Source organism: Ahaetulla prasina, chromosome 4, assembly GCF_028640845.1.
Source record: "Ahaetulla prasina isolate Xishuangbanna chromosome 4, ASM2864084v1, whole genome shotgun sequence".
NCBI lineage: Eukaryota > Metazoa > Chordata > Lepidosauria > Squamata > Colubridae > Ahaetulla > Ahaetulla prasina.
The window spans coordinates 21276746-21288291 of NC_080542.1; the positions used below are offsets into that span (position 1 = coordinate 21276746).

General features: G+C 39.9%; 1 protein-coding gene across 8 annotated transcripts; it reads right to left on the reverse strand.

The window, feature by feature from the left end:
* Window positions 1-376: 376 nt before the first annotated feature.
* PAGR1 (PAXIP1 associated glutamate rich protein 1) lies at window positions 377-10941 on the reverse strand. Of its 8 annotated transcripts, XM_058182958.1 has the most exons (5): window positions 7986-8176; window positions 4870-4907; window positions 3833-4226; window positions 3598-3680; window positions 377-1804 (listed from the first exon to the last, which is right to left on the reverse strand). In XM_058182958.1, exons 1-5 carry the CDS (start codon window positions 8021-8023, stop codon window positions 1620-1622), a joined length of 738 nt encoding a protein of 245 aa, XP_058038941.1. In that variant the 5' UTR covers window positions 8024-8176; the 3' UTR covers window positions 377-1619. The 8 variants fall into 8 exon arrangements, with proteins under 8 accessions (XP_058038941.1, XP_058038944.1, XP_058038943.1 ...); XM_058182961.1 differs by lacking the exons at window positions 4870-4907; window positions 7986-8176 and adding an exon at window positions 10703-10941; XM_058182960.1 differs by lacking the exons at window positions 4870-4907; window positions 7986-8176 and adding an exon at window positions 10576-10941.
* Between the last annotated feature and the right edge of the window lie 605 nt (window positions 10942-11546).

Consider the following 11546-nt stretch of genomic DNA (forward strand, 5'->3'; position numbering starts at 1 on the left):
GAATAGGAATAGAGGAGAGGAGAGGAGAGGAGAAGTAAGCTGGAAGGGACTTTGGAGGTCCAACCGCCTGCTTAGACAGGAAACCCTACACCATTTCAGACAAATGGTTGTCTAATCTCTTCTTAACAACTTCCAGTGTTGGAGCAGCCACAACTTCCAGAGGCAAGTGGTTCCACTAATTAATTATTCTGTCAGGAAAGTCCTCCTTAGTTCTAAGTTGCTTCTCTCTTTGATTAGTTTCCACCCACTGCTTCTTGTTCTACTCTCAGGTGCTTTGGAGAATAGTTTGACTCCCTCTTCTTTGTGGCAGCCCCTGAGATATTGGAACACTACTATCATGTCTCCCCTCGTCCTTCTTTTCATCAGAGTAGACATACCCAATTCCAGCAACTGTTCTTTATGTTTTAGCCTCCAGTCCCCTAATCATCTTTGTTGCTCTTCTCTGAACTCTTTCTAGAGTCTCCACATCTTTTTTATATTGTGGCAACCAAAGCTGGATGCAGTATTCCAAGTGTGGCCTTACCAAGGCATTATAAAGTGGTATTAACAATTCACATGATCTTTTTTTTTTATTTGCATTTATATCCCGCCCTTCTCCGAAGACTCAGGGCGGCTTACACTATGTTAAGCAATAGTCTTCATCCATTTGTATATTATATACATATTGCCCCCAACAATCTGGGTCCTCATTTTACCTACCTTATAAAGGATGGAAGGCTGAGTCAACCTTGGGCCTGGTGGGGCTTGAACCTGCAGCAATTGCAAGCAGCTGCTGTTAATAACAGACTGTCTTACCAGTCTGAGCCACAGAGGCCCCTGGATTCTATCCCTGTTTATGCAGCCTAGAACTGTGTGGGCTTTTTTTGGCAAGGACATCTGTGACAACCCCACAGTGTTATCAATTCTGATATCACAAAAAGATTAAGGGTAAGCAGATAAACTGGGGAACAGGCAACCTCAATTTACAACCACAGAACAGGACAGAATTTTGTTGCTAAGCTAGAATAGTTAAGTGAACTGCACCTGATTTAATGACATTTTTGCTAGTTGTTAAGTGAATCGTTACAGTTGTTAAATGAATCATGTGGTCATTAAGTGAATCCATCTCCCCCCATTGACTTTGGTTATTGGAAGATGGCTCGGAAGGCTACAAATGGGGATCACATGACTCTGGGACACTGCAAACATCATAAACGCATGCTGGTTGCCAAGCACCAGAATTCAGATCATGTGAACATGGAGACGTTTGTAACTGCAAGGACCAGTCATCATTTTTTTTCATTGTTGTTGTAACTTTGAATGGTTGCTAAATGAATGGTTGTAAATTGAATACTGTCTGTATATGGCAAGTGAAATTGTAGGTGCTCAACAATTCCTCTCCTCCTGATTGGCAACTCTTTCCATTACTCTAAGAATAGTTTACAGAAATTAAGTTAAAAGCAAACTCACAGAGTTTTATTACACCCAGAAACTAGTACCTCTAGCAACCCATATAGGATCAGAGTCTACGTCCAGGGTATTAACAGATGCAACAGGTTTAGGCAGGAGTTCTTTCCCCTTGTATCTGTACCCATAGTTCCACTCCATCTTCCTCTCTTGGTTTATTCTCTTGGTTACGGTTAGTATTTGCGCTGACGAAGGAAGAGACCAGAGGGTCGTTTTGGAGTGGGTACATCATCTGAATCAAGGTCAAAGAGGTCACAGCCTGTTTTCATAATTTGCTCCTCCAGCACTTTATGGCGCTTCATGTCTGACAGCACCTTGTCCAGGCGGGCTTCTCTTTTCTGGCTCTTAGCTGACGTTCCTGGAAATTAATCAGAAATCAGATTGGAAGATGAAGTTCATACATCATACTAGCTTAATAGGTAAAAATATAGTGCAATCTTTGCTGTTCCTACAGAGAATTGCAAAATAATTAAAAATCATGACGAAGCAGATGGGAGAAAACTGCCTAGCAACAGCATTTATTTGTTGGGTTAAGAAATTGACATCTTTGCTACCTATCAATAAATAATCGCAATGTTTTTTATACAGATAAGTCCTTGATTTACAACCATTGGTTCAGTGACCGTTCAAAGTTATGGCATTGAGAAAAGTGACTTATGACTTAGTCCTCGCACTTAGGACCATTGCAGCTTCCCAGAGTCACATGATCACCATTTGCGACCTTCCCAGGAAGCTTCTGACGAGCGAAGTCAATGGGGGAAGCTGGATTTCCTTCATGACCATATGATTCGCTGAACATCTGCAGTGAGTTGCTTAACAACTTTGGCAAAAAAAAAAAAAAGTCATAAAATCAGGTGCCACTCACTTAACAACCGAATGGCTTAGCAATGAAAATTCATGTCCCAATTGTGGATGCGAGTCGAGCACCACCTGTATTGCTTCTCAGCAATGGGGGGGTTCTTCAAAAAGTGAATGTTACGACACAAGAGGTGATTTAAACATTTTTTTCTGTCTAGGATCCTTTCTAAAAATCTACTATTTTTAATAAACGCTAGTGGGAAATGTGGACGGAAGACATGACAGATACTAAAATATAACCATTTAATGTATACCCCCCCAAACTTACTGAGTCAGTATTGATCCCTGGAGATTGCCTTGGCAAGTCCTTGCAGTTTTCTTGGCAAGGTTTTTCAGAAGTGGTTTGCCATTGCTTCCTTCCTAGGGTCAAGAGAGGGACTGGCCCAAGGTTATCCAGCTGGCTTTATGCCTAGGGTGGAACTAGAGGTGCCTTAACCGTTCACCAAACTTGGCCCTCTCTGGAGTTTTCAACTTTAGTAAAAATGATTAAATTGGTATGATGTATAAAAATTATGCAAGGGAGGAAGCGTTTCTTTCCTTTTTTCACTTGCGTAAGTTACAAGTTGGAGTCATCTAACAAATGCTGGGAGATTCAGGAGAGTGAAGAGGGTGTAGTTCTTCAATCAACTCACCGTCAGAGGAGGGATGACTATCAACTTCGCATTATATAAGGATCAGACACCAAGTAATGGAAAATGATTATACAATAGTTCAGTAGCTGCTAGTCATGATGGCTGAACGTTTTTTTTTCAGTGGAATTGTAACTTCAAATGGTTGCTAAAAGAATGGTCGTAAATCGAGGACTATCTGTATACAGAAAGTGAAATTGGTCGTCAATAACTGCTCCTGCCCAGATTCCCTAAACAAATGGTGGATTATATCTGGATATGACATGAGGATCTGACTATCACAGTGCAGTGGTTAGAATGCAATATTGCAGGCTAACTCTGCCGACTGTCAGCAGTTCGATCCTGACCGGCTCAAGGCTGACTCAGCCTTCCATCCTTCTGAAGTCGGTAAAATGAGGACCCAGATTGTTGCGGGCACTATGCTGAGGCCGTAATCCACTTAGAGGGGGCTGTAAAGCACTGTGAAGCGGTATATAAGTCTAAGTGCTATTCCTATCTGCAATTGGGAGTGCAAGAGGGAAGGTCCTATTGCACCCACACCCAGCTTGTGGGCATAAGCAACTGGTGGGGCCAGCTTGGGGGCAGAATGCTCTATTCCATAAATCATTAGCCTGGCGATGCTCTTCTGTCTTCTTCTGAAAACTCAACTGCCTTCCTTACGTACCAGGAGTTCTCCGTCGATCAATCAAGGAGCTTTTGGGAGTGGCAGGCTCATCATCAAAGTCGAACTCAGTAGGCACATGAGGCCTGGAGCAAACAGGGAGGGGGAAGAAAAAAAAGAATCAACTTGCCAATATTCTCAAGCCTATCATTCCTCCAGTTAACATAACTTCAAATCTTAAAATTCCTCCCTCCCCGCCCCACCTCCTTTAAGCAAAATACAAAAACCCATTTCTCACTTCTCCTCCTCCTCTTCTTCCTGTTCAGATTGTCCATCAGATTTATCCTCATCTTCACTGTCAGGCTCTGGGGTTGGATTGCGCCGAGGGAGGATTTCGGCCTGAATCTCCAAAGTCCCATGTTCAGCAATGAGCTCATATAAACGGCGGATCTCCTTGGGTTCAGGCATCCAGTTATCTGGAGAATCCAGCTCCTCATCGCTGCAGGGGACACACCAATCCTCTTCAGCAGATTTCTCTCCCTTCTCTGATAATTCCCCCTCAGTTTCTCTGGCAGCGTCATCTTGTTCCTCAGTGGCAGAAGCTACATCCGGAGCAGGCCCATCTTCCACTGCCAAGGATTGCATCCCTGAGGTCACTTCCCCTTCCTCCACAGTGCTGGCTTCTTCCATGGCTGTAATAAAGAGAAGATGAGACCAGAAGATAAGCACAAATATGGTGAACTCTGAGGTGTAAAGAATCTGAGATAACTGGCTAAACATTACCAAATATAATGCTATAACTATTCTAGTGTGTATCCCAAAATGAAGAATAATCAATAGCTAGAATACATACACAAAATATGTTGCTTGCTTGAAAGCTATGTACAAACACAGGTAGTCCACAACTTACAACGGTCCATTTAGTGACTGTTCAAAGTTACAAAGGCACTGAAAAAAAAGACTTATGACTGTTTTTCACACTTATGACCATTGCAGCATTCCCCATAGTCACATGATCAAAATTCAGATGCTTGTCAATTAACTCCTGTTTATGACAGTTGCAGTATCTCCGGGTCATGTGATCCCCTTTTGCGACCTTCTGACAAGTAAAGTCAACGAGGAAGCCAGATTCATTTAACAATCATGTCCCTAATTTAGCAACTGCTGTGATTCACTTAACAACTGTGGCAAGAAAGGACGTAAAATGGGGCAAAATTCAATTAACAAATGTCTCACACGGCAACCGAAATTTTGGGCTCAATTGTTATGGTCCTACCTCTAGGATTACCTGTCCTGACTACCTAGAGTACCTAGACTACCTAGAGGACTACCTACCTCTAGGACCAACCTGCCTTCCATTGAGGACCTGTATACTGCACGAATCAAGAAGAGGGCCGTGAAAATATTTACAGATCCCTCACATCCAGGACATAAACTGTTTCAACTCCTACCCTTAAAACAACGCTAAAGAGCACTGCACAACAGAACTACTAGACACAAGAACAGTTTTTTCCCGAAGGCCATCACTCTGCTAAACAAATAAACAAACTTATGTTTTGAATGCAAAAAACCCATTTCAGATAATTCATCAAAAATAGACATATTTACAAAATCTCAACAAAATATCATTGAATCCATTCAAGCTAACCTAGAAAAAACTATCACTAATTCTATTATATCAAATATTGAAAAAACCATCATCAACAACATTCAAACAAATTTAGAAAAAAAATTACTAGCACATCTGGATGCACAACTTGATGCACGTTTCACAAACCTGGATGCACGTTTCACAAACCTAGATATACGTTTCACAAACCTGGATACACAACTTGATGCACGTTTCTCAAACCTTGAAAATAAAATTATAGCCAACCTTGAAAATAAAATTACAACTAAAATAAAGGAAATCACAACTGACCAAAAACATTTCCCAACTCAACAAACATTGCCTTATACGCAAACTAAATCACAAACCAATCACCCTAACAACGTTGAAATGCTAGTAAAAGATACAATGGAGAGAGAGAAAAAACGCCAAAATGCTATTTTATTTGGTCTAGATATTACAAATTATTATTATTATTATTATTATTATTTATTATATTTGTATACCACCCATCTCCCGAAAGACTCAGGGCTGTTCACAGCCAAAAAACAACAGAAAACATATAATACATATAAACAGCTAAAAGAATAGACAGTTAAATTCAACTGATGCCCTAAAACTTTTAAATACAAATTTAAAACCTCAATTAAACCCCTTTTTTAAAAATCCCAATTTAAAAACTACGTTCAAGCTAGTCCTGCTCTTCGAAACAGCAATGTCTTCAGCTCGCGGTGGAAGGACCTGAGATCGGGGAGTTGACGAAGCCCCAGAGGGAGCTCGTTCCAGAGGGTAGGGGCCCCCACAGAGAAGGCCCTCCCCCTAGAGGTCGCCAGCCGACATTGTTTAGCTGAAGGTATCCGGAGGAGGCCCTCTCTGTGAGAGCGCACTGGTCGGTGAGAGGTTAATGGTGGCAGTAGGCGGTCCCGTAAATATCCCTGCCCTAGGCCATGGAGCGTTTTAAAGGTGATAACAAGTACCTTGAAGTGAACCCGGAAGACCACCGGGAGCCAGTGCAGACTACGCAGGAGGGGTGTTACACGGGAGCCACAAGGTGCTCCTTCTATCACCCGCGCAGCCGCATTCTGGATCAGTTGGAGTCTCCGGGTACCCTTCAAGGGGAGCCCCATGTAGAGAGCATTACAGTAGTCCAGGCGGGATGTAACAAGGGCATGAGCGACCGTGCATAAGGAAGCCCGAATGAACCAGATATTGATAAAATACGAAACTTGTAATCATTTCAAATTACAAATTAACATCTTTTGACCCTAGTGAAATAACCGAAGTCTCCAGAGATGGACCTGAATTTAAATACAACGATGGTTCAATAGCACCCAAATTCTGTAGAATCATATGCAAAAATGAAACCAGCAAAAGAAATCTCATTTATACTATAAACACAATAGCCAAAAACAACCTCAGCTACAACAAACTTACAGCTAGACCAGACTTATCATTCCTACAACGTATTAGATCCCGTGAACTTCGTTCAGAGCTCAAACGACGACTAGAAGAAGGAGAAACCAACCTTTACACTGACTACCGTGCAAACTGCATAAAAAGAAAATCCTTCAATCAAAACCCCATCACCCAATCTCACTCCAATCAAAAGATTCAACCATCCACCAAAAAAGGCATACATCCATCTATAAATCAAACACCCATTCACCCGTCGATCAACCCACAAATCCTCAACAACCCATTCAAAAACCCCAATCATCCAACGATCAACCACTCACTACTCAATCAACCTACCATCTACCACCTGTTACAAAAACCAATCAAAAATAGGTATGCACGCCCCTTACGTCCAATACACTTAATTCTACAGGTCTCAAATGTAAATTATTAAATGCAAGAAGTATTGTAAACAAATTACCTGAATTTATCCTCTTATTAAACAATGGTACATTTGATATCATATTTGTATGTGAAACATGGCTAAACTCATCCTTCACTGACTCCATTATTTCAAACAAAGAATACCAAGTTCTTCGATCAGATCGTGATCACCGCAGAGGTGGTGGAGTAGCTATTTTTTACAAAAAATCACTGAACTTAAAAAATATTCAAGTTGCACATCATCTCTCTCTACCTGAAACTATTGTATGTGACCTATCCACCAATACCACACTAAGATTCATATTATGCTACAGAGCCCCTGACTACGACATCGCTCATGCAAATATGTTAACCTCACTACTAACATGGGCTACCTCTTGCCCATATCCTCTCATCTTTCTGGGAGACCTAAATCTACTTTCTATAAACTGGATAACAAATGAATGTTCAACTGAACCAATCCATACTACACTATACAACGCAGTTACATACCTTGGCCTTGAACAACTAGTAACTAACAATACTAGACTCATGAACTGCCTCGACCTCATCTTTTGCAATAACTCAAACTCAATTTATGGACTACAAGTAAGAGAACCCTTTTCCAACAGTGACCACTGCATGATAGACTTTTATCTAAACATAGGTCCTCGCATAAATCGTCTCAACAATAGTACTCCAAACTACAATTTTAAAAAAGCCAACTATGACCTTATAAACAATGATCTCTCATTTCTTGACTGGCAAAATCTATTCTCAACCTGTACCACTGCAGAAGACCACTATAAAGTATTCCTACTTGAAATCAATAAAATCATCAAACTATATGTTCCACAATTCATCACCAAAATCAAAAGGAAAAGCAAATTTCCCATATCAATAAAAAAGCTGCAATCCAAAAAAAAAATCCCTCTGGAAAAAAAACAAAAAGGGTTATGTAGCAAACTTCAAAAACTGCTACAAAAATATTTGCAACAAAATAAAAACAGAATGTAACACTTACCACACTAAACAAGAAGACCTTCTACCAAGTCCAGTCATGCTTTTTATAATTTTGTTAATAATAAACTTAAAGAAACAAGATCCATTCCACCACTAAAAGAACCTAACGGCAAAGAATGTACTGACGAAACAGTTAAAGCAAACCTTTTTAACACATTTTTCGGCTCAGTCTTCGTAAACAGTGATGGCTCACATCCAACATTCCTCAATCGTATCAAAAATGTTAACAACGACTTAACTCAAATAGACTCAACAGATGATAATAGAATAGAATAGAATAGAATAGAATAGAATAGAATAGAATAGAATAGAATAGAATAGAATAGAATAGAATAGAATGGAATGGAATTTTATTGGCCAAGTGTGATTGGACACACAAGGAATTTGTCTTGGTGCATATGCTCTCAGTGTACATAAAAGAAAAGATACGTTCATCAAGGTACAACATTTACAACACAATTGATAACAACGACCTATCACATATAGACTTCACAGAAGATAATGTTGAAAAAGCCCTTCGCAACCTGAAACCATCATTATCTATTGGACCAGATGTACTATGTGCATACTTTTTAAAAAAACTTTCAATTAATATAGCTGAACCCCTAAGCATAATCTTCAATATAGCCTTCAAAACTAGTTCCCTTCCAAAACTCTGGTCTCTAGCCACAGTCATCCCTATCTTCAAAAAAGGAGATCCAAGCCTTGTTGAAAATTACAGACCTATCTCTCTATGTTGTGTCTCTTGCAAAGTAATGGAATCCATCATAAACCAATCCATTACACTCCATCTTGAAACAAAAAACCTTCTCTCTAATAAACAATTTGGTTTCAGAAAAAAATTGTCTTGTAACCTACAACTCCTCCACTGCAAAAACATATGGACTACCAACCTTGATCAAGGAAAAACAACAGATGCAATCTACATAGATTTCTGCAAAGCTTTTGATTCAGTAGTACATGATAAACTACTCCTCAAACTAAAATCCTACGGCATTTCGGGACCTCTTCACAATTGGATAAATGCCTTCCTGTCAAATAGACAACAAGTAGTCAAAATTGGCAACGCTATATCAAATCCTGTTCCTGTCAAAAGTGGCGTTTCCCAAGGTAGTGTTCTTGGACCAACACTCTTCATACTATACATAAATGATCTCTGTGACCTCATCTCAAGTTATTGTGTTCTCTTTGCTGATGATGTCAAACTATTCAATGCCACTAATAATACTTCTACCCTTCAAGAAGATCTCGACTTAATTTCCGATTGGTCTAAAACTTGGCAACTCCAAATCTCAACCAGCAAATGCTCAGTCTTACGTATTGGAAAAAAGAACCCTAACATCAAGTACAAACTTAATGGACATTACCTAACTGACGACCCCCACCCTGTTAAAGATCTTGGAGTTCTCATATCAAATGACCTTAATGCCAAAGCCCACTGCAACTACATAGCAAAAAAGGCCCTAAGAGTTGTAAACCTAATTCTACGCAGCTTCTTTTCTAAAAACTCTACACTACTAACCAGAGCATGCAAAACATTTGCCAGACCTATTCTTGAATACAGCTCATCCGTCTGGAACCCATACCTCATCTCTGACATAAATACAATAGAACGAGTCCAGAAATATTTCACTAGAAGAGTTCTTCACTCCTCCGAAAACAACAAAATACCTTATACCAGCAGACCTGAAATCCTGGGATTAGAAAATTTACAACTCCATCGACTCCAACAGGACCTGTGTTTAACACACAAAATCATCTATAGCAATATCCTTCCTATAAAGGACTACTTCAGCTTCAATCACAATATTACAAGAGCAAAAAATAGATTCAAGCTAAATGTCAACCGCTTCAAACTTGATTGCAGAAAATATGACTTCTGTAACAGAGTTGTTAATGCTTGGAACTCATTACCTGACTCCATAGTCTCTACTCAAAATCCCAAAATCTTCAACCAAAAACTGTCTACTATTGACCTCACCCCATTCCTAAGAGGACTATAAGGGACGTGCATAAGAGCACAATAGTGCCTACCGTTCCTGTCCTATTGTTCCCTTCATTATATCAAATTAATATTATTGATGCATATTTTTACTTATATATTTTCTTCAATACATGTTGTTTTATCTATGACAATTGTTTGTGTATACTGTTGTGACAAAATAAAAAAAATAAAAAATTCCCTCAACACTGTCAAACTATTTACTAAATCTGCACTACTATTAATCTTCTCATAGTTCCCATCACCAATCTCTTTCCACTTATGACTGTATGACTGTAACTTTGTTGCTGGCAATCCTTATGATTTATATTGATATATTGACCATCAATTGTGTTGTAAATGTTGTACCTTGATGAACGTATCTTTTCTTTTATGTACACTGAGAGCATATGCACCAAGACAAATTCCTTGTGTGTCCAATCACACTTGGCCAATAAAAAATTCTAGTCTATTCTAAATTAATCAGGAGCCAAAACTAAACTGGCTTTTACATCCGCGTCATACTCAAACACATTCATATCTTCAAAGAAAGAAAGAGAAAGAAAAAAGAACAGATTCTGGAGTCATGTTTTTTTTTCTACCTACCTACCCCTAATCTCCAAATGTTAACCGTGATAACGTATCAAACGAAGTTAAGGATTTCGGTACAGAAGTTAAGCGCAGCCTTAAAGCTCCAGTCCTGCGTTCAAGTCCGAGGTTGTACATGAGATACTCACGGGACCAAAGTAATTTAACTGCTTTGCAAAAAGCAGATGCCTCGGATTTAAATCTTAGGCCAATAAAAGAGCGGCGAACCCGTTGTCCGTTTGAGAAACGGTATTCTATGTACGCTCAGAGGCACTACGGCCCCAAGGCGAGGCGCTAAGCCACAAGCAGAGAAACGGAGTCCGCGACTCCACCGCCCCATCCACGCCTCGGAGCTAGCGAAGGCTCTTCTCCCCCCCGCCCAACCATGTTCTCCCCTAGAGAGACTGTAAAAGTCGAGTCCAGCACAATCGATCGCAGCTTCGGACGATGAATCCGATCCCGCCCCCTGAGCGTTAGAAAAAAGGCATAAACACGCGATGGGCTTGGATGCGCATGCGCCATCCTTTTTTTTCTTTTATTAAATCGGGTTACGCCCGGTCTCCGTAACAACCATTTTTTTAACCACTGTTATTTATTTTCCTATGTTTTCATACAGATTTAGAGATTAAAAACTATTACGAGTGAGCAAAAACAAAAATAGCCTGGACATTTAAAAATGCATTTATAAGGAAAAGTGCAAGAAGGAGCGGGTCCAGCTCTTGAACGTTGGTGTGGCAAAAATCATGTTCCAATAGAGGAGAGATTAGTTCTTCAACATTTCTAATGGCAATGCAAAAAAAAAAAGGAATCTGGAAAATTAGTTCAATGTCAAATAGAAGTTGTTTATTATAGAATGCGTTTAAGTGACGTGCCTCCCACGCCCTACATAGCATTTCCGTTCCGAATTTAATCGTGTTTTACTGCGCATGCGCATCTTCTCCAAACGGCCTTTTATTCCAATGCGCATGCGCAAATTTCCAGTCTGTTTTTCTA

Bases quoted from the DNA above. Each gene is read 5' to 3' on its own strand.
- PAGR1 (XM_058182957.1), bottom strand. From the start codon at position 7,107: ATGGAGTCAGTGAAGGATGAGTTTAGCCATGTTTCACATACAAATATG. The intron at 4,227-7,019 runs GTAATTTGTTTA...TCTTTATTACAG, and splicing joins TAATAAGAGGATAAATTCAG to CCATGGAAGAAGCCAGCACT. The intron at 3,681-3,832 runs GTGAGAAATGGG...TGTTTGCTCCAG, and splicing joins GAAGAAGAGGAGGAGGAGAA to GCCTCATGTGCCTACTGAGT.